This window comes from Salvelinus sp. IW2-2015, linkage group LG15 (genome assembly GCF_002910315.2).
Source record: "Salvelinus sp. IW2-2015 linkage group LG15, ASM291031v2, whole genome shotgun sequence".
Lineage (NCBI taxonomy): Eukaryota > Metazoa > Chordata > Actinopteri > Salmoniformes > Salmonidae > Salvelinus > Salvelinus sp. IW2-2015.
In genome coordinates, this window is record NC_036855.1 from 15,823,788 (window position 1) to 15,847,606 (window position 23,819).

At 43.9% G+C, this 23,819-nt stretch overlaps 1 protein-coding gene across 1 annotated transcript; it reads left to right on the forward strand.

The window, feature by feature from the left end:
• The first annotated feature begins 415 nt into the window (after positions 1-415).
• On the forward strand, positions 416-23,451 carry LOC111974285 (protein crumbs homolog 1-like). The gene is made up of 13 exons (XM_024001964.1): positions 416-671; positions 6,025-6,720; positions 6,962-7,157; positions 7,762-7,901; positions 8,509-8,694; positions 8,868-8,981; positions 12,408-13,400; positions 13,630-14,189; positions 14,371-14,536; positions 15,205-16,066; positions 16,178-16,294; positions 21,107-21,233; positions 21,488-23,451. The coding sequence occupies exons 1-13, from the start codon at positions 602-604 to the stop codon at positions 21,707-21,709; spliced, it is 4,449 nt and encodes a 1,482-aa protein (XP_023857732.1). The 5' UTR covers positions 416-601; the 3' UTR covers positions 21,710-23,451.
• The last annotated feature ends 368 nt before the right edge of the window (positions 23,452-23,819 follow it).

A 23,819-nucleotide genomic window follows, 5' to 3' on the forward strand; every position in this document is an offset into this window, starting at 1 on the left:
ACCATTTTATGGATGGCGATTTGAATTGATTTGCAAGTTGAATGCACAAAAATACCATGACGAGATCCTGAGGCCCATTGTGAGGCCCATTTTCTGTATGTGTCTGTGACCAACAGATGCATATCTGATTAGGGCCAAATGAATTATTCTCCTCATATGAACTGTAACTCAGTCAAATCAATGAAATTGTTGCATGTTGCGTTTATGTTTTGTTTCAGAAAGTGAAATAAAGTGGGAGAGAGGAATGAAGAGAGAGGAGGAAAGAGGACAAAGGGGTGTAGTAGAAAGAGAGAGTGCTAGAGAGAGAAACAGTCCATGTCAGTGAATCCAGGCCATGTTTTCTTTGGCCTCTCTCTGCAGGGTGATTACTCTGCCTTACTCTAGCCAGCCAAGCTCTATCCCCAGAGAGCTCACACACACACACTCACACTACTGACTACTGACCAAGCATGGAGAGGCTGCAGCACACTTCCAGCTAACTTCTATTAGAGCAGAGAGTTGATCGGCTGGACCAGTATGCTGGGCGGGGACCCTGTGGAGGAGTGACAGGCAGCAGTTCTCAGGCTGGACGTTACGGAACCCAGTGGGTCCCATCACTGCCATGGAGTTTGGGAGGTTTCTTTTCAAGTCCCAAAGAACTTTGCTGCTCAGCATGATAATGTTCAAACTGGGTAGGACTGTTGATCAACTACTAGGTGTATGAATACTACAATATTCCATGTGTTGTTGTGAGTGTGAATAGTGAGAAGTGTGTGTGCACTTGTATGTGTGAGTATTAATGGGGAAAGTAGTGATGTGAAAATGTGTGTGTGTGTGTGTATCTGTGTGTAGGAGATAGGGACAGGGCTGTAATAGGGCATTAACAAGGTGGGAAGATGTTACAGGAGGACAAGTGGTTAGAGGCCAGCTGGCAGACAGGTTGTTGTAGTTGATGTTAAGCTGATTGCAGTCTCCCTTCAATAAGTTATTTATTCTTTAATTATACGGCTGGTCCTATTTATCCTATTTATACATCTCTTTAAGAGAACCAAGATAGACTTGCCCCAAGAAGAGAGCTATCAAACATTTGTAACATAGCATACATAAAACAAGAATTGTGGTAAAACGTATGTCACTATAATTTATCATCCATTACTATGTAAGACGATTGAAGATATAATTGTCTTGAGCCCTTATCATTAATTAATTCGTCGTTCACAATCAACTAACACGGTGAGATAATTGGCTTTTGTTATTAATCTCTGATAACCCATGTCTTCTATGATAGAAGCATTAAGATTAGTAGAGAGATGAAGACAGGAGGGATTGTGGGGTGGGATTGGGGTGCCGTTGGGTGGAGGATATTTTGAACCCCACCTAATGATGCGTTGACCCATTTTTCCTGCGGCCCTGTGGGAAGCGTCTGAACCTCGTTAAATTGGACAGACTGACAGGACGGGACGGCTAGAGCGGATTGCATGCAGGGGCCATTGTTACCCATCACCATGGTGACGGGTTAAGAGTCTGCACCACTTTTTGTCTAAACTATGAATGGAGAGAGAGGCAATCTTCKGAGAAGTGTGGAAAAACAAACAGTATATTTAGATTTTATGGCTGATGGAAAAGTATCTACAATATTGAATCAACAATTGTTCATATAAAATACTATCTTGACGACAATATGGCTCCTTTAATGTTAAACCCACACGAAACACAAACCTTTAAATCTCTGACTGACATCACAGGATAACTGTGACTAAACGTTTGAGAATTTGTGCTTTTTAAAGCGAAGTGAATCACCACAGTGTAGCCTTTTGAGTATGAATACAGTTTAGGAGAAAKCTCAACACTGGCATGGCTTGGCTAGCAGTCCCCTGTGGTGACCAAATAGAATTCCTCTAACTAGAACTTGTGTTAGAGCCAGGAGCGTCCTCTCACATTAGTCATGGCATCATTGGTCCATATCTCACAGTGTGGGTTTCAATTGACATTTGACTTGGAGTATATGTATGTTATGTATGTTATGTTGGCTAACTATTGTTGGTAACTGTTATCACGGGGCAGGGGAAAGAAGTTCTCTTATATTATAACTATTAATCATCTATTATCTTCCTGCTGCGTTCTCCCACACTGTTAGAGGGATGCTCTGACAGACTCACTCTAGAGTTGGGGCTGGGATCCATCTCTGCACAGACAGCTGACAACTCTCTGTTCTTTTACTCTACCTGCGTACTAAGTTAGGATGGTCCCATGACAAGTAACTGGCTCTGCTCTGTGTTTATCTTCATTCCTGGGGTCAAGTGCTTGGTGCAGTGCAGTGCCAGAGAACAGCGCCGTAATCTGCCCATAACCATGATTTATGAACTGTTTCATGACACGGGAGGCAGCAATGACATCAACACATTGGAATGTTTCAGGGATGACTGGTCTGGCTGTAGCAGGATAGACCAGTCAGAGACCCCCACTGTCTAAACCATTCACCACCCCCCACACTACTACTAGTCTGATATGGGGTCCATGTGTACCAGCTACACTACACTACTTAAGCATCTTTAGGTCTTATAAAAGCGCTATATACACTGAGTGCACAAAACATTAGGAAAACCTTCCTGATATTGAGTCAGAACAGCCTCAATTCGTCAGGGGCATGGACTCTACAAGGTGTTGAAACTATTCCACAGTGATACTGGCCCATGTTGACTCCAATGCTTTCCACAGTTGTGTCAAGTTGGCTGGATGTCCTTTGTTCTTAATGTTTTGTATACTCAGTGTATATACGATATTACCTTACTGACATACTGCTCTTCCCCCAGATATCACTAACGGCACCTTTGAGAGCAATGCTCTGCAGTACACTGCTAACCRCTCGCTATTTGCCTCTGTGACCAGTACCTGTTCCTAATGTTTTGTACACTCAGTGTAAATCCTATGCATTATGATTATGTCTGGAGGATGAGAGTGTTAACATGTGTGCATGTTAAACACACTCTCTAATATAAAGGGAACACCATGAGTTAAGGGAAGCTTGTGGGTTGATGGGTTGAGAGTAGGAGAAACTGATTAAACTGGGGGCTGAAACCAACATTCCAGTGTGTCTGGGGTATCAGGGCATTAGTAGAGAACAGGGAAGGTGTTTCGAACAGACAGATTACAGCAGGGGAAGCAGACTGACTGACAGCAAGTAGACTGTGACACATTGCCTTACAGTAGGACATTATCAGTGGTCAGTGGTCTCCAACACTTGTCATGGAGAGCAACAAGTTGTGCTGGCTTTTGCCAATAATCACAAACCTGATCACACACAACTAATCTGTGTGATGATAAGTTGATTCATTGAATCAGGTGCTGAACTCGATCAAAAGCCTGCCCACCCTGCAGCTCTTCAGCACTATGGGTGGTCACATTATAGTAACAGATAGGTGTTAGGGGTGACACAGGAACTGTATGTAGATGTGCTAAATGGTATGGGGTGGCAGGTAGCCTAATGGTTAGAGTGTTGGAACGTTGTAAGATCGAATCCCCGAGCTGACAAGGTAAAAAAAATCAGTCGTTCTTCCCCTGAACAAGGCAGTTAACCCACTGTTCCTAGGCCGTCATTGAAAATATGAATTTGTTCTTAACTGACTTGCCTGGATAAATAAATGGCAGTCGTAGGTGTTACTATGGATAGAGGGATAGGTGTTTTATAAGGAGGGGTGACTAACAACCCACTGGCATACACTGGTTGTTTCCACGTCATTTAAATTAAATTACGTTCAACCAATGTGGAATAGACAATGAATTGACGTCTGTGCCCAGTGGGAAGGGACAGAGAAGATAAGCTGTGAGTGACGGAAACAACTCTCATGTAAACATATGTTAAAAATCCCTTCTAATGAACTTTGTTAAATACAATATAAACAATACCAGTATATTGAATAACTCTGATAAGCCAGTCGATACTTTAGTAATCTAATCAAATCAGGATTTAAGACAACATACACATTCCATAAACGTAAAGTTTTATGAGGAACACATTATCAGAACTCACACAGCATTTACATTTGACATTTTAGTCATTTAGCAGTCACTTTTATCCAAAGCAATCACCTATCAATCTTAAGATAAATGCACATCTTACAGTTAGTGCATTTATCTTAAGATAGATAGATAGATGAGACAACCACATAAGATAGATAGATGATAGATAGATAGATGAGACAACCACATAAGATAGATAGATGATAGATAGATAGATGAGACAACCACATAAGATAGATAGATGATAGATAGATAGATGAGACAACCACATAGGATAGATAGATAGATGAGACAACCACATAAGATAGATAGATGATAGATAGATAGATGAGACAACCACATAAGATAGATAGATGATAGATAGATAGATGAGACAACCACATAAGTACATGTTTCTTCAATGAAGCAGCTAACAGCAAAGTCATACTCTTTGAAGAGGTAGTGTTTCAGATGTTTTCGGAAGATGGGAAGGGATTCTAGCTTCAGGGGGAAGCTGGTTCCACCATAGGGGTGCCAGGACAGAGAAGAGGTTTGACTGGGCTGAGCGGGAGGGGTAGGAGGGCCAAGAGACCAGAGGAGTACTTGGGTTGGGGTGTAGGGTTTGAGTATAGCCTGAAGGTAGGGAGGGGCAGTTCCACAGTTTTGTCCTCTTCATATTCAAATATTTTAGCACTGTAAGCTTATTCTTTTCCATAAAGGAAATTCTGCAAAGATAGTGTTTGCTATGTCCTCAACAACTATTGCGGGAAATCGAACCAGGGTCAAACAGTCTGTGATTATTAAACTAGTGAATGACAACCTGATGCATTGTGTATGACGATGGGCCATGCGGTCTGAACCAAGTTAGAGAAGTAGTGGTCAGAGTGAAGGGAACTAAATTGATGAAGTCTCAGGTAACAGCTGCTTTTACAATGATTGTGTAATGAAGTTACTCCTAACACCATCTGCTGTGTTCACTGTAGAGACTAGAGAGAGAGGGAAGTGGGGCTTTTTACTCTTCATTAATAAGASAGTGCTCTGTAAGCGCCTCAAAATCAGAGACAAAGGGAGAGGTCAAAGGTACTGTAGCTGGTGTATYAGTCTACTAATGAGCTTGTAGGATGTCACGCCTATAAGAACTCTCAGTGCTACTACTTGGTAATCTCATTGGCAATGTTCCCTCCAAAAAATGTAGGCACTGAGCAAATTTCAGGTCTGCTGAGCGCAAACTTGAACCTTCTGTGCGACTTCTGGCACGGGTTTATTGTGAACACTGAGGCTGTACCCGCTTTAGGCTACTGTGGCTATTTGATCATAATGTAGGCCTATCAGAGTGGCCTACTATCAAAATCAATAGTTCTATCATTCAGCCTACAGTAGCAGCCAATGTGTGTTGTTCAATGTAGGCCTACATTCCGTGAGACCTTTTGAAAAAATATGCAGGGCTTGACATTAACCTGTTTATCCACTTGTCCTTCAGACAAGGAGGTGACTGACAACATGTTGTTTGATGCAAGAAACCACTTTACAAAATAAAGTCCATTATTATCAGATCCACATAGGACAATTTGGACATTTGCATATAGGGATACTGCAGYTCTGATTGGTTATGTCACACTTGTCTTTGGAGTACRGGCTGAGTCATGCCTGTCAATTCAATAGAATCCTACTTTGGTGCTTTCTGCCTACAATAAAATATCTTGTATAGTTAGTTTTGCAACACTAAGTCTTGCATAGTTCGTTTTGTTTCAGTATGTTGCATTGAAAGTGGCTAATATTGTCTATTCCCACTGTAGAGGGAAATGTTGATAGTGTTAACTAAAGGGGAAAACTAGAAAGTTGAGTGTAGTTCAATCTCGTGCTTCTCTGCTGKGGCTGATGTTTCTTCTGCACTGCAGTCCCAGGGGAGCTGTGTGCCCACAAGTGCACAGCTTACCAGACTTTACCAGTGATTTTCTCACAGCAGTTTCCTCAAGTCAAACTTTGGAGCTTGATAAGGTCTACTCATTCATGTTAAATACTGAGTCTTTTATTTCTTGCAAACAGGTATACTGTGCACAGCAGCAGACCAGTGTCTGTCATCCCCGTGTCAGAATGGAGGTACGTGTTTGGACTATATGGGTAACTACACGTGTCTCTGCCCCAGATGGCCAGTCCACTACACGGGGAAGGAGTGTAAGGAGCTGTACGACCCCTGTGTCTACGATGCCCCTTGCACCAACTGTACCAGCACACTGGGCACAGGGRTCTACACCTGCCACTGCCTTGTCGGCTTCGCAGGGACCAACTGCACACTCAACATCAGCAGGTGTTTGAGCAACCCATGTAAAGGGGATGTCAGGTCTCACTGTGTGSACAGGGTGGACGGCTACACCTGCCACTGTCCCCCTGGCTATGGAGGAGAAGAGTGCCAGGAGAGGATCAGGGACTGCTCTGAGGAGCCGTGCCATAACGATGCCACCTGTGTTGGCACACCGGATGGGTACGTGTGCCAGTGTGGCCCGGGTTTCCAGGGGAGSGACTGTGAGGAGAACATAGATGACTGTAAGTCACTCCCCTGTCAGAACGGAGCCATCTGTAAAGACGGCGTCAACGGATACCAGTGCTTCTGTGTGCCTGGTTTCCAAGGCTACCACTGCGACCTGGACATTAACGAGTGTGCGTCACGGCCGTGTGAGAACAACGGGACCTGTGCCAATGAGGTGGACCACTATGAGTGCAACTGTCTTCTTGGATTCAAAGGTGAGACGGTCTCTGTTTAGGTCAGTGCAATACATCCTGCTGTCTTAGAGAGTTAGGGAACTACCCTTTCTTCTTAATTCAGTGCCTTTAGTTAAGAGTTCACTACTAAACCAACCTCATATAGAAACTACACACGTTTGATACACCATGGTTAGTGTTGCTCCATTAGACCTCAGAGCTCAGTTGTTTTCCTCATGGGGAAACACATCATATGAAGCTGTGTCTGTGCTGTGTGTGGCAGGGGTGAACTGTGAAGTGGAGATAGATGACTGTGAGGAGCAGCCCTGCCAGAATGGTGCCAGCTGCCATGACCATGTGGGTCTGTACACATGTGAGTGTGTGTCCGGGTACGAGGGCCATGAATGTGAGCTGGACATTGATGAGTGTGCCAGCGGACCCTGTCTCAACGAGGGCAACTGCACTGACCTGGTGAACAGGTAAGGCGGCTCCTACTCTTTCTCCTCTTATAGGCTGAATCAGCTGCTTAACCCCAATGTGTCGGTGAGCAGTATGTCAGCCGAGGGATTCCTTCCAGACAGTAAAGTTTAACAGGGCAAGGATAAGGATCAATCCGCTTATTCGGATGGTAATTAATCATGAGGTTGGGAAGTTAGGAAAACCTGATAGAGCTTCATCAGACCTGGGTTGATAAGACAGAAATACGTTAGATTGAACCAATTACATTTGTTAGTCAAAAAATGCCCTAAAGGTGGTCTAAGGAGTTGTAGTGGTCTAAGCTGTTTAGGATCATGCCCATTGCTGTTTCAACATAATCTCACCTCTATATTTCCTTTCTACCTTTGTCTTGTCCAATAAAACTAAATAACGCAAGAAGTGGGACTGCCCCACAAAAAAAAACTACTTGAGGGTGGAAAGCCTGTAGCTCAGAAATCATATACTAGACTAGAAACTTCACAGCTAGGGCTGTTTAATATCTCTACTGGCTGCGCTGAGACCCCACCGCATTTTTATACATCAAAGCTGTCCCAGTTTCACTGAAATAAGATGGATCTAATTTGCCTCTGTAACTTTCCTCCTCAGCTATGAGTGTGACTGCACTGGGACAGGCTTTACAGGAGAGCAATGTGAAGTGGACATCCCAGAGTGTGCTTCTGACCCCTGCCAGAATGGAGCTACCTGCGTAGAGGGAATCAACCAATATGGCTGTGTCTGCTGGCCAGGTACACACACCAAATACTCCCGCTGTGTACCCACTTCTCACCAAATGAGGGAGTAGTAACATGTCTGCATAGCTTTCGCTACACTACAGGAAGTACTACACATGCAGGTGTTATTGGACAAGACAATTTGATCTGCTATCTGACACTAAAACAGCGAGTATATGGGAACATCCTAAGTGTCAGGAGTATGTTGAAATGAGACACTCCAGGCGCAGTCTTTTAGAGACATTTGAAACCCTCTTCTTGGTAAGATTGGGTTATTGGAGTTTCCCAGACGTAAATCAATGAGAGAAAGGGTAAAAGGTATGTAGTTTAGAGGACAAGAAGGGGGAGTGGTATGAGACATAGCGAAAAACCTATAATAGTCTGTAATAGTGTAGTACTGTGGTGTTACACCACAGTGTCATCTAGTGCAGAACTGGTGCAGCTGCAGGGCCATGAGCAGTAGGAAAACAAAGATGATCCTCAATAATATATCATAATATGGGAGAACACATCATATTGTTTTGTTTTGATGCATAAAGACATGCTGATAGATACTGTATGTGTGTATTGAACAAGGTGGTACTGTGTGGTCCTGTTTTAATAATGGCTGTGTGTAATGCAGGTTATGAAGGGAAGAACTGCCAGGTGGATATAGACGAGTGTGAGCTGGAGCCCTGTGAGAATGGAGGAGAGTGTTTCCAGCGCTCACAGTTGCTGTACTATGGGGTGCTGTCTGGACTGGAAGACAGGGAGTTCAACTATGAGGATGCAGCTGGGTTCCTCTGCCACTGTCAACCTGGGTTTGCTGGTAAGGCAAAAGACTCATATTCATACTTGGTGACCTCATGATCATTGAATAGGAACAGGATCCTTTAAGAATAAGATCTGGTTGAATTGGAATCCTTTGATATTGTAGTGGATGTTAATTTGAGTTGAGGGTGAGTTATTGAGTCAGTAAGTAATGCGTCCTGTCTCTTGCAGGAGAGAGCTGTGAAGTGAATGTGGACGAGTGTGAGTCCGCCCCGTGTCAGAACGGAGGGAGCTGTGAGGACCTGGTCAACTCATATTGGTGTGTCTGTCTACCTGGGTTTACAGGTAAGACTGTCTCTCTTTTTCACTGTGTAATAATACAGCTCTTTAWGTGCAAAGAACCCCTGACCTGCTCTTAATATATTTCAGTTTACAAAGAAAATGAATCCCCCTTGACGGTAGAGAGAAACATGTTTGTTTTAAAGTTAATTTCCTGCAATTCTACAAATTTTGCCAAGGGGCAGAGAGAACACTTTTCTAGTTTTACAGCTAATTTCCTACAATTCTGCACATTTTGTAATGACTTATGCCATCTTAATATGATGTGTGTGTGAGAATGACTAACACAATCAATGGGGGCTCCCTGAAGATCAGGGCCCCTGGGMATGTGCCCTGAGTGCCCGTTCGGTATTTGGCCATGATTACTACAAGTTTCGATAGCTGGCTAGACTAACTACCAATCTAATGCACAACCAAAATTCGAAATTAAACCTGGTTTATTCTACTATTCTTACTCTCAATAGTAAGTTGAGGGGTCCTAATTGACCGGTTATTGCACTTATGCCTAAACCCGGCCCCGGAAATCCCATAGTGATATCTCTTTGGAGATGCTTGCTGAGCAGTGAGAAAAACAATAATTGGTTAATCCTGCCACTGCTGATCATTCCGGCTGGAACTGGTCTGCTTGGGCATTAGAAAACTTTAATACCACCATCAGTCAAAACAGAGATAAAACCACGCTGAAAGTTTGACCTTGAGTTTAGTACAAGTGAAGGTGGGAAGGAAAACCACCCATGAATAACTCTGAATATAAAACAAAGTATATATCCAGTTTCTTGGGTGACCTGCCGTGTACAGGGGTTTGACAGGGCGGGTATTTGAAGCTACTCTTCCTGGTGTCCTCAAAATAACTTTACAAAACAAACACTGATACACTAATAGACATGGATAGTCACAAAGTGAAAATGCAACGATACACAAACAATACAACTAAAAAACAATGTGTGTGTTAGAGTGTGTCTTTGTGTGTGTGTGTCCCCTCACTGTCCCCGCCGTTCCATGAGATGTTGTTAAATCCGTTTTGAAAGGTGATTTTGCTGTTTGCTTGAGTAATTGGAGATGGAAGGGAGTTCCATGCGATCATGGCTCTGTATAATACTGTGCGTTGCCGTGAATTCGTTTTGGACTTGCGGACTGTGAAGAGGGGAGTCCATATGGAGGGGCAAGGCAGTAGAAGAACAACAAAGCCCGTAAAACCTGCTGCCATATGTCAGTAGTCCTGGCTGTGCATTAAACATAGGTCTTTCCTCTAGTTTACCAGGGGAGAGAGAGATTACCACAAAGCTGCTTAAGCCTTATCAACTGCTAATGAATGAAAGCAGGCACGAAGACCCTCTCATCACAAAACAAAACCTGTTACCAATTAGTACAGAATGCATTGTGATACTCCTAGTCCTAGGCTATTTGCAAGGGTAAGCATACTTCCATATATTGTAACCAGGCATCAGCAAAATAGAGGGGACATAACACACACGTGCACAACAAGATCATATGACTGCATATTATCTGTGATTCCATGAGTTTCCTTTGCACGTGCAGATATAATACTCAGGAACTGGATACACAAATGACATAGAGCCCCCCTCATCCCAGCCCACCTTGACCCTCCTTTCCCCCTATGTTATACTGAGCTAAAAAAAACTGTTAGTCATTTACCAGAAGCTCTTATCGAGAGCGACTTACAGTAAGTAGTGAGTGCATACATTTTCATCTATTTTTTTTAATAAATTTTTTTCGTTAGTCAAGCTCAGCCCCTCTACTCACAAGCCCATCTCTTGTGATTAAAATGTCATCTGCCATGAGTGGGCATCCATAACATCAATCAGGAGGGACTGCAGCCCAACATTCCTGTTGTCAGCACTGACAGAAGCCAGCTGGGTGGGAGGCTTAGAGCCCTGGCTGGGCTGCGCTGCCGAGGGAAGGAGGCATGCAGGCAAAAGGGAGGGAGAGAAGGAGGGTGGGCTAGGCTCGTGTAATCACTTCTGCCTGCCTGGTACAGAGGGGAGTGTATGGACTGTGTGTATGTGTGTGTGAGTGTGTGTGTGAGAGAGAGGGAGAGAAGGGGCACGAGTTGGATCTCTTCTGTTAAGCTATATGTGTGTGTTTACTGCTCTGGGAGAATGAGGGGGCTACTGCTACTACTGCTGCTGGCTGTGTGGTGTGGGTCATGGGGACAGACAGGTAAACACCTCCGATTTACAGTACAGGGAAGGGCTGCTAGGACAGGCTGTGTGTTTATGTGGGGGAGGTATGGGGCTGGAGGAGGGCGCATGGAGCATTGTTATTGTTTTTACTTGTGTGGAGAGGAGTTTTAGTAGGTTTTGCTGATGCATAAWCTTTCTGGGCTCATTTCTTACTAAGTGTATTAAAGTCCCATTGATTTACTATATATAGACTGTAAATAATCTAGCACTATTCTTCACAGCAAGTGTTTTTTTACTGTGATTTGGCTGGAATGCAGAAAGAAAAGGAGCAACTGGGCTCACATCCCTACCGATATTTCAACTGTCAGATCAATTCAATTAACGTCCCAGTCATTACTTTAATTGTGTAAGGTTACCTTCATCAGTCATTTCATCATTAGTAAACTGTCATAGTCTAATCAAGTGCTTCCTGGAAAGTCTCATGCGTGCCAGTGTACTTAGTTCCATATCTGATTAACTCATTTGGTTTGGTTAGGGAGACTCTGATTAACATATTGGTTTGGTTAGGGAGACTCTGATTAACTCATTTGGTTTGGTTAGGGAGACTCTGATTAACTTATTTGGTTTGGTTAGGGAGACTCTGATTAACTTATTTGGTTTGGGTTAGGAGACTCTGATTAACTTATTGGTTTGGTAGGGAGACTCTGATTAACTTAGTTGGTTGGTTAGGGAGACTCTGATTAACTTATTGGTTTGGTTAGGGAGACTCTGATTAACTCATGGGTTTGGTTAGGGAGACTGATTAACTTCATTTGGTTTGGTTAGGGAGACTCTGATTAACTCATTTGGTTTGGTTAGGGAGACTCTGATTAACTTATTGTGGTTGGTTATGGGAGACTCTGGATTAACTTAATTTGGTTTGGTTAGGGGACTCGATTGAACTTATTTGTGTGGTTAGGGAGACTCTGATTAACTTATTGGTTTGTTCAGGGAGACTCTGATTAACTTATTGTTTGGTTAGGGAGACCTGATTAACTTATTGGTTTGGTTAGGGAAGACTCTGATTAACTTATTGGTTTGGTTAGGGAGACTCTGATTAACTTATTGGTTTGGTTAGGGAGACTCTGATTAACTTATTGGTTTGGTTAGGGAGACCCTTATGCTCCTGTTGAATCTGTCTGTGTGGCTGAGGGACAGTGCTGTTTGGCAGAGAACGACATGACAAAACCCTTCAGCCAGATACATGTATAACATGAAGAACTAGTGGTGTGTTATGTTTTCGTTCCAGGTGTGCACTGCGAGGTAGACATCGACGAGTGTGAGAGCGAGCCTTGTCAGAACGGAGGGTCCTGCCACGACGACGCCAACGCCTACACCTGCCACTGTGTGGAGGCGGAGCCAGGGGAGGAGCCGTGGGGCGGCCATAACTGTGACGTCCGTCTGATTGGCTGCAGGGAACACCTGTGTGAGAACGGAGCCCCCTGTGTGCCTATCCTAAGCCAAGAAGAGGATGGTAATGAGGACAGTGATGGGGATGGGGATGAACAAGAGCATGGCCACACCTGCCTTTGTCCCCCGGGCTTCACTGGGAAGCACTGYGGCATCCCCACCACCTTCTCCTTCAACACAGAGGGCTATATCCTCATTCAGCTCCCTCCTACAGCTAACAGGAGCAGGGCAGAAGTAGAACCCCATCACCACCACGTCCAGCTGCGCTTCAGGACCACTCTGCCTGACATGCTTCTGTTCTACGGAGGGGCTGAGCACTACTTTGTGTCCCTGGAGATCGTGGGGAGCCTCCTCAAGGCTAGAGCTGGATCAGGGAAGGAGCTACAGGCCACCTACCATCTCCCAGTCAACGACGGAGACTGGCATGAGGCCAAAGTGACCATGGATGAGAAGCTGGTACTGATGGTCAAAGGACCAGTCTGTGACAATGACGAGGGATGCACGGTGGAGAACGAAGGACACAACCAACTGGTCTTCTTCCAACATGGATCATTCCCAGAAGTCTATGTGGGGGGGGCCCCCCAGAAGTATCTGGACAACACAGAGATTAGGAAGGGTTTCATTGGCTGCATGGAGGATCTACAGGTTGACCACCAGCGTGTTCTGCCACAGGATTTCTCTCTAGAGCACGTCCAAGACATGGAGCTGGGCTGCAACAAGACTGACTGGTGTCATCCTGACCCCTGCCATCATCGTGGGCAGTGTATTGACCTGTGGACTAGCTTCAGCTGTGAGTGTCATCGACCCTATCATGGCTCCCTATGTGAAGAAGGTAAGAACTGTTATAGCTTTAAAAAAATTACTACTTTACTTTTTAGTTTTCAAATATTGCTTTTAAAATTATGTAAAAACTATACAATAAACTGTAAACACCAGGCGTTGACACTATACGGTCATTTAAAGAGGGTTACTCAACTTACAACCAGTTTCCTTCAACAACACTGGTTTGTACAGGTTTTGTCATTCACACTGAAAGCATTGCTTTTTGTTGCTTGCCTCAGAATACCCCTCATGGACATTCAGTAATGAAGAAACAGTGAGCTATGCTGCCTTCAACATCAACACAACTGATGGTGAGAACTTCAACATCTCCTTCTTCCTCCGCTCTCTGAATCCCAGCGGCCTGCTCCTCCARCTGCGGAGAGGGAGGAGGGCCTACCTCATCCTGTACCTGCGGGAGGGAACCCTGGTCTTCAACAGCCCYCCCACCACTCTGTTCTCTAACAATACCTACTTCACCAGCGGACAGAGGGAGCTGGTTACTGTGACGATACGCCAGGGTCAGGTAGGGTTCAGCCAGGCTGGTACACAGCTCTCCCTGGGGAGGGTGAGGATGGAACGGGGGGATGTGGTGTACATCGGGGGTCTGCCACCGGGGGAGTCCACTGCCCCCTGGGGAGGTCACTTCAAAGGCTGCCTGCAGGACATCACTMTGGACCACATGCAGCTGTATCCCAACCACACAAAGGAGGAGTGCCACACCCACAAAGCGTACCAGTGCTACTTCCCAAMCAAAGCTGAGAATGTGTTGGATGGCTGTGTCAGTGATGAGGCATGCAAGGTACAGTAACATCAATGGCAACTTTAATCTTTAGAGATGTATTACTGTAACTGCAGGAAGTGGGTGTAACTGTTCAAGGATACTTGGTACAAGAGCTGACTCGATTTGTCAGGTTAGGGTCCTGATAAAGACTTTTGAGTTCAGTCTTTGTAACAGACACTAATTTCTAAGTTCTCCTCAGACTGGTCCCTGTCAGAATGGAGGAACGTGCAGGGTCACCTGGAATGAATTTGAGTGCACCTGTCCCATGAACTTCTCTGGCAGGCGATGTGATACACGCGTGTGGTGTGTCAGTGACCCCTGTGTCATGGGCAGCCAGTGTGTGGATCTAGTTGACGGTTATGAGTGTAAGTGGACATTTTTGATACATTATCTCACTCCCTCACTCCCTTTCTGACAGTCTCAGTCTCTTGCTCTCTTTCAGCCATAAACATGCACACAAAATAACAAATACCAGATAATACTGAATATTACATATTGAAAGGTATGACTAAGAAGACCTTCCTAATATGGAGTTGCACCCTCTTTTGCCCTCAGAACAGCTTCAATTCGTCAGGGCATGGACACTACAAGGTGTCGAAAGCGTTCCACAGGGATGCTGGCCCATGTTGACTCCAATGCTTCCGACACTTGTGTCAAGTTGGCTGGATGTCCTTTGGGTGGTGGACCATTCTTGATACACATGGGAAACTGTTGAAAAACCCAGCAGCGTTGCGGTTCTTGACACAAACCGGTGCGCCTGACACCTACTACCATACCCGTTCAAAGGCACTTAAATATTTTGTCTTACCAATTCACCCTCTGAATGGCACACACACAATCCATGTCTCAATTGTCTCAAGGCTTAAAAATACTTATTTATCCTGTCTCCTCCCCTTCATCCATTTAACAAGTGACATCAATAAGGGATCATAGCTTTCACCTGGATTCACCTGGCCAGTCTGTGACATGGAAAGAGCAGGTGTTCTTAATGTTTTGTATACTCAGTATATATACGATACTTCTCTTCCCCCAGGTCTCACTAATGCCACCTTTGAGAGCAACGCTCTGCAGTTCACTGCTAACGGCTCGCTAGTCGCCTCRGTGACCAGTGTCTCCGTGGACATACGTACGCGGAAGGAGAACGGCGTGCTACTGCGGGCCACTAACGGAGCTGAGGTCTTCTGTCTGGGTCTGCTCAACTCCTCCCTGCTAGTCAAACTACTGAGCGGCAACAGCCTGGAGTTGCAGGCATTCACCAGTGACCTGCCCATCTCAGATGGGGCCTGGCACCATCTCCACCTTGCCATGGCCGACCCCTTGCAACCTGTGTCCCGCTGGCGCCTCACTGTGGACGGGCGCAGGGTGGGCAGCACCATGGGCACAGCTGGGAATCTCAACTTCCTCAACGACACCACTGTGTGGATGGCAGAGAACTACACAGGCTGTCTGGGGGAGTTGAGGGTGGGAGGAGTCTACCTACCCCTGGTGGACGACCAGGATTCCCCCCAGGCAGCCCGGTTTATCAGGCAGGGAGGCCAGGAGCCCAAGATGGGGTGTGTTGGTGCCGATGTGTGCCAGTCCCAGCCTTGCCTCAACCAGGGCTTCTGCCAGGACCTCTGGAACCTGTTAAACTGCAGCTGTGCCCCAGGCTGGGAAGGACAGTTCTGCCAGAGGGACACAGATGAGTGTGCCTCAGGCCTCTGTGCCCATGGCACCTGCACAGACCTGCTGGCAGACTACCGGTGTGAGTGTCACAAAGGCTGGGGGGGCAGAGACTGTGATGAGGAGGTGGATGACTGCCTGGAACACAGCTGTTTGAACGGGGGCTCCTGTCTGGACGGGACGAGCAACTACCACTGCGTCTGCCTCCCTGGATACAGCGGCCGCCGCTGTCAGTGAGTACCACAAACTTGTGCATGCTTCTGACTGGAAAAATCACAACACTGTGTGTGTGTGTTTAGTTTGTGTAGAAGTTGTAATGACTCTATAATGTGTGTGTTCGGTAGGCGGAGATTCCCTCCACAGCAGTGTGATGAGGATACGCAGTGTGACAACGGTGGAGTCTGCATGGATGGGATCTGGGGTGCCAACTGCACCTGCAAGCCTGGATACACTGGGGACTGGTGAGATCCCAAACCTATCATTTCATGCATTTCACATTTTCGTGGACTTAAAGGCWTGCTCAATGGACTAGGCTTAAAGGTAAACTGCCTCTTAGAACCAACTTCTCTAGTTTTAAACGGCCTATGTGGCATCGATATGAGTCAGAAACATTAATTTTAGTGACAAAATTGAATACAAAGTGTAAATAGGATAATTTTGGCCATAAWGTCACGTCCAATAAAGTCTCATCCAAAACTGAGTTTTGTAAGTGAGTTCGTCACAACTTACTGGAGGGTTGAGTATGGATAATGATCATGCCCACTTGCCTAGTGCCCATTAACATGAGAGAAGCATGGCATGGTGATTGAATGTGGCAGCTGGTGTGGCCATGAGGTGGGGGTAAGATGGCGGACAGGAAAAAAATAAGAAAAATGTAACATATTATAAGTAAATATGGAATGGGGAATGCACAAGCCTTCTGGAAGATCTGATGAAGGAGAAGATGGCGGASAGGAGAAAAYGAAAAGGAGAAAAGTGGAACATGTTTTGAGTGAATATGGAATGGTGGATCACACAGAACTTTTGGAAGAGCTACAGAAAGAAATTGAATGTGAAAAGAGTGAGGATGAATTAACTGCGGTGGCAGATGAGGTAAAAAGCGCCTAGTTTGAGCCTTGTCCTGATGATGATAAAGATGATTCTGGCCCAGTGGRAGTGAGATTTTTGGAGAGGCTGGATTCTTGCCTTCTGGCAGATCCATATGTGGTGTCAGGTTGGGTGGAGAAGAGGTTGGGGACTGTTGAATTGGTGAAAGTAACTCGAAGTGGACTCGTGATGATTTTTTGCGTTTCTTCTGTCCAGCGGGAGCGAGCGTTCCAGACCACACAACTAGGGACAAGAGCTGTGACTTGCTTTGCTCTCTGGAGCAAGGCGCTGTTGAAAGGAGTGGTAACGGGGGTGGCGTTAAGTGTGGAGGAGGATCAACTGAAATGCAAGATTCCCGGTGTCTGTGACTCCTGCCATTTGGTGCGACACAGATCCGGTGAAGAGTGTGGTGAAACAGAGAGGATACTGTATTTCCTGCAGAGTTTCCTGCTGAGTCTTTCCCGACAAGGTCAAGTTAGGATGTATAATTTATCCCATGAGAGATTTTGTCCCAAACCCATTACAGTGTTTTAGGTGCCAAGCTTATGGTCATGTTGCAGCAGTGTGTAGGAGGGAGATTCCTAGATGTGAGAAGTCTGCAGGAGGGCATGAGACAAAGGAATGTGTAGTATCGGTGGAAAGAGTTGTGTGTGTTAACTGTGGGGGTGCCCATGGTGCTGGAGATCGGAGGTGTTTGCGGACCGTCATAATACGATAGAAGAAGAAGAAGACAGTGAAACAAACCTGCCCATTATGCAGCGCCTCAGACTTGTTTCCATAAGACAACACATCGCCAATGTTATGTTGAAATAACCCTTGGCCCTAAGCCTTTTATGGAGTTTGCTGTAATATACAGTACCAGTCAAAAGTTTGGACACACCTACTCATTCAAGGGTTTTTCTATATTTTTACTACTTTCTACATTTTAGAATAATAGTGAAGACATCAAACTATGAAATAACACATATGGAATCATGTAGTAACCAAAAAAGTGTTAAACAAATCMAAATATATTTTATATTTGAGATTCTTCGAAGTAGCCACCCTTTGCCATGATGACAGCTTTGCACACTCTTGGCATTCTCTCAAACAGCTTGATGACAAATGTGTAACAATTGCTTAACACTATGGGCACTATGTTTAAGCTTAAACTCTATTGGACCAGTTAGGTTCGCTACTGGAGCAGTAGGGAGAAATGAAAACCACATAACTGAATCATTTAGGAAAAGAATGCCGGCTTGTATTTTGTAAATAAAAAATACTTACAAAAACTGAATCACCTTGAGTAAATATTAATATGTGAAATTTGTACAATGAGCTCAATATGAATGAAATACATCAATAGTACAATAGACTTAGATTTCGGCCATATATCCTGCCTATAGTTTACTAGGGTTCACCCAACTCTATTTTAATCTGAAGGTMTCTCAGATTTCAATGTTCAAAGTTCAATAGCAATACAAAAAACATGAATCCACAGAAAACACAAACCAATTCACAAATACTGACTTATAAAACACTAAGACATGGAATCAAATGTGAGTGACTGTGCCTATCAATAAACACTGTAAGGTGTTTAWGTGTAGCATGTGCTTATAATAACAATCCCACTGCAATGAATGATGCAATGATGTTTTGCAAGAAATATCCTACCACACCGTAGTATGGCAGTGCAAATTCGGTGTTCTCCAAGGAAATTAAATCTTTGCATGCAAATCTTCTTATCAATGTCCTGGGTTCGGGCTGCTCGCCATCCTTGGTGGAACTGAAACCATACTCAAAAAACCTGACCTGTTTTACAAACAGGATCACACAATATATACACCATGAGTACTTTCATATAACCATTAATATAGTGCTTAGCTTTAATCTCTTACAGGACTAAGAAAATAAAACTTAGTCAAAATGCTTTACACTTTCACTACTGCACTAGGCTCACGTGGACTGAACAATAGACAAGTCCGGGCAAATGAAAAGTACTAGTGCTTACACCTACACGTCATTTCTTATAAAGTCATCTAAAACATAACAGTGTACCAAMATGGATTATGATACTAGCTAATCACATTTTATAAAAGTATGAAAACTAAAATAGTTGGCCATGCATGATTAGCATGATCACTAACGTTTGCTATTTCAATTGATTGATAACTGAGCTAGCCTAAATGTTAACGGCTTGTGCGTATGCTTGGTTCAGTATGAACACACACAAAATGCTAGCAATAGCTTAGCTACACTAAATGCTAGCAGCTCGTTCTCCATACAAAAACTCAACAAATCTTGGCGTCAATCTTTCCCTCAATCCCTTCACAGCATGTTTGTATAGATAAGTGAATGTTAACATCCAGTTCTCTCTTCTTAGTTCAGTTTTATACAACTTCTCAACATTTTGAAACATAGTTTTTCTTCCATGGAATGGCGGTAGCTTTTCACGTTCCGTTCTAGCTCTTTKTTAGCATGTTGGCGCCAACTGGTGTATAACGTGAAGTTAGGAGAGGGACTAAGAGATTATTGAGTTTTGATTGGCTCAAAATAAACTGCTCRTCATGCAGCTTCTGACAGCTGATTTGTAATAGCTGTCACATTAAACATATCAATAGCAATATATGATTGGTTACTGGAATCTCACTAGTAACGATAAGTATTCAACATTAGTTGACCTGCGTTACAAATGCTTTTCCAAAAGTCTTGAAGGAGTTCCCACATATGCTGAGCACTTGTTGGCTGCTTTTCCTTCACTCTGCGGTCCAATTTATCCCAAACCATCTCAATTGGGTTGAGGTCGGGTGATTGTGGTTGTTTAACACTTTTTTGGTTACTATATGATTCCATATGTCTTATTTCATAGATGTCTTCACTATTACTGCACAATTTAGAAAATAGAAAAAACTAAGAAAAACCCTTGAATGTGTAGGTGTGTCCAAACTTTTGACTGGTACTGTATATAAATTCAATCAAATAGTTTAGTACACACACCAAAACTTTTCAAATGTTCAAATCAAAAGGCTATTGTACGGAAAAACGTGGACAGTCGTGTGCATCGCAAATTCAGAACCGCTGGACAGCAACATAATAAACTAAAACCTTGATCATTGGGAAAGAAATAAGAATGACTGCTAAGGCTTGATCCAAAAATGTAATAATTAAATAGGTAGCCTACAAAACTAAAACAATATATATGTTCAAATCAAAAGGCCTAAATAACATGACATCATTAAAGCAGCCACATCCTGAGTCTGCCGACACATTCAGAAATAAAAAGATGTTTGTGTATTTAGTTTTAAAGCTCTGACGAAGGCCAAGAGAACGAGAAACACTTTTCAATGAGAGAGAACAAGTAACACTTTTCAATGAGAAAACAGAAATCCACTTTGGGTAAAAGTCAATACTGGTGATCATTTTAATTAAGGAGAACAAAAACTACTTAGCCTACATTTGAACACCACCGCAGAAGCTTCGTTATTCGGCATCTTCATAATAGTTTTGTTGTTTGGCTACTTGAAGAGAACTAGGGCCTATCACTCGCAGCCCACCTCTTTGTAGAAAAGTGTGCAGCGAATTCTACTAAATGAAGAGAGGAAATGAGTATAACATCCTGGCYTTTAAACCATCCGATTTTTCGAAAATTCCTATTCATATGTAAACCTTTTTTTTTCACATACTGAGATTGCATTGTTTCCCACTATTGTTGATTCGGTAGCACATCCCCAATATCTAATTGATCAGCTGCCAGAAGGAGAATGACATCCTGGCATTTAAAGTATACTAGATTTTTTAAATGTGGCATATTATTAAACTTACTCAAACGGCCTACAATTTAGGATGCAAGTGTGGGTAATCGGACACAGTTCGAACTTAGCTAGCTAGCAAGTGATTTGGGGCACTGACAAACAATGTAAAATTGTGTGACTAAGACCTCCCACATCAAACCACACTCCCAAGACAACTCTCATTTGGCTTCAGTCATGGCCGCTAGCATTTCTTAATGAGCAATCTTCAAAACGAGGCCAAAATAGGAAGTGCAGTCACCATTTAACCTGTGTCCAGTAAACCAGCCCTATATGTCTAAGGTTAAAATGCTGTCTATGTCAATGGGTGGACAGTGCAAGGTTCCTGTTGTAATTACAGCGAGCTGTGGGACTGCTGGTGTGTCAGTGTTGTGTTGAACCCCTGAAGTTCTTTCCCAGGTGTGAGGCAGAGACAGATGAGTGTGAGTCCAGTCCCTGTCTCAACGGTGCTACCTGCCTGGACCGACTCAACAGCTTCCAGTGTATGTGTATGCCGGGCTTCAGCGGCACACAGTGTGAAAACAATGTAGGTGACCACATACTGTATCTCCCCATATCGCACTCAGTAACTGACAGTCTGCATGTAACCAGTACATAGTGTAGGTGTATATGTTACAGTAGTCTAGTATGTAATGCTAATGTGTGTTGAGTATCAAAAGCTTATACATAGACCAGATTGGATCAAAAGAGCTGATGTATTAAACTATTTAAACTGTAGTTCCTCTAATCTCAGTTTGAGTGAGAAGTAAGGCCTGTTGTCCTGCTCTGTCCCCTCTGTAGAGACAGGAGCAGAGGGAGCGTGTGCCCTGGCTAGTGGTGGCCATCCCTCTGGCCAGCCTGTGTGTGCTGCTGGCTGTGGTGGCCCTGGTCTTCATGGTGCTGACCGCCCGCAAGAAGCGCCAGTCAGAGGGCACCTATAGTCCCAGTGCCCAGGAGGTGGCAGGGGCACGGCTGGAGATGGGTAGCGTGCTCAAAGTGCCCCCTGAGGAGAGGCTCATATGAGCCCTACACACAACAGAAACACACACTTCCTTTGCTTGGCTGCATACACCTACACTCTCTGGTTCAGACACACAAACAGACAGGCGAGGACTGGTCAGACTCATTAAGAGGTGTCCGAGGGGTGAAAGGCCACCAGTGGTGTGGACATATGCCCTTACAGTGGTGCCCCCGCCACACTGCTGCTGCTGGGTCATGGTGGTGGGGGTGGTTAAACCCAGAGCTCATCCCTCTATGGAAAGAAGTGACATGATCTGTCAGAGCCTCAGAGAAAGACAGGATAGAGACGGTCTTCTTCCCAAGACTCGAGAAATGCTGTCGGGTTGAGTCTCCTCAGCTAATCCCTTCTCTGGAGTGATGAACCATACTTGATTCCAGTGTCTTTCTACAAAATACCTACCTGTGAACATTCTGTACCCCACAATGATTATGTGTGAGTTCACACGAATGACGACTTTGATRGTAAAACATTGTATTTTTCTCGGGATGTGCACTATGTAAGTTAACAGGCTACACCAACAATGTAAATAATTATCTATTTCTAAATATTTTATGTGTTTTTGTTCATGTCACTGTCTTATGCAAATGTGTGAGGTGCTCCTAAAACTCCTAGAAAGTGGATTGAGACCATGTTAATGTTATCAGCTAACTTCAACTCTGATGCCACAGTCTTCAGACAGGTTGCTTTTACCCAAACCTACACTCCTGTCTCTTAGTCTTTGCTCACCAGTGCCACTAACTTAACCAGCCAAGTGATCGATGGATGTTTTCGCTCTCTGTAACTATGGATGTTGTACCACATTTATACTGTAACTGAGCTGAATGAAAATAAGGCACTATATTTTTCTATCAAATTAGCTAGATATGAAGATCATGCAGACCCTACTAAAGGCAAATAATTGAAAGATAAGTATTTGTTATGAATTTACTTCTAAATTACTTTATGAATGAGTTGTTTGTATGTGCCTTCCTAACAGAATGGATGGAATGCTGACAAACCCAACATTTTACTCCTGTATATTGTATCTATATGTTCGATGGAGCCATGTATTGTCTCAAAGGGAAACTCACTGTGATGATTTTATTGATGTCTTTGTGGAATGCTGTAGAGCAGTATGACAGACAGATAGACAAAGCATGCTGCCTGTTCCAGCTCTGTTGGGCCTCCTCCTCTTATTCCTGCATGGCTGGATGATATTTTACTGGGAGACATGTTACTGTGTATACATTGACATCATCTCTGCTCCAGTGCTGGATTTCACAGAATACATGCCAGGGTTGGGTTCAATTCARTTTTCAATAAAGTCAATTCAGGAAGTGAACATAGCCCATTGCTTTCTATGGGGATTTTTCAATTCACAAAGTCAATTGTCAATTGAAAACTGATTTGACCCCAATCCTGGTACACCCTGGATTAATCTACAACAGGGGATAGACTGGACTGACCTGTATTTCAGCACTGAACAGTATGGTAGGAGCCTTCACTGGACGCATCTCTACTCACGCAGTACAAAGTACAGTGTACTCAACAGTATGGGATGCTGGGTAGGCTACACTGGTATATACAAGGAGTATTCTGTGATTCTGTAAAATGTGATTGGATAGTAACACTGTAACATGATGTAATTGTATATAATGTGATTTATTCAAAACGTAAACGTTTCTGTTGGATTTCAACAGTTAAACTGCTGCAAAAGAGCTCATATAAAAGAAGGATAATAAAAACAACATCATGAAGTAATGGACCTGCTGTGTACGTTTCTGTTTGTAACGATCTTATAAGTCAACAGTTATCCTATAAGGCACGTGTCAAACTCATTCCACGGAGGGACGGATGTCTGCAGGTTTTTGCTCCACCCTTGTACTTGATTGATGAATTAAGGTCACTGATTAGTAAGGAACTCCCCTCACCTGGTTGTCTAGGTCTTAATTGAAAGTAAAAATCAAAAACCTGCAGACACTCGGCCCTCCGTGGAATGAGTTTGACATCCCTGCTATAAGGGTTTGACTATCTATTTGTTAAATAGAATTTGCAATTCAGTGCCTATGGTTTGTGTCTTTTAAATGAATGCAATGCTCCTGAATGGATCCCCTCTCTCAGTGCTGTAGCAAA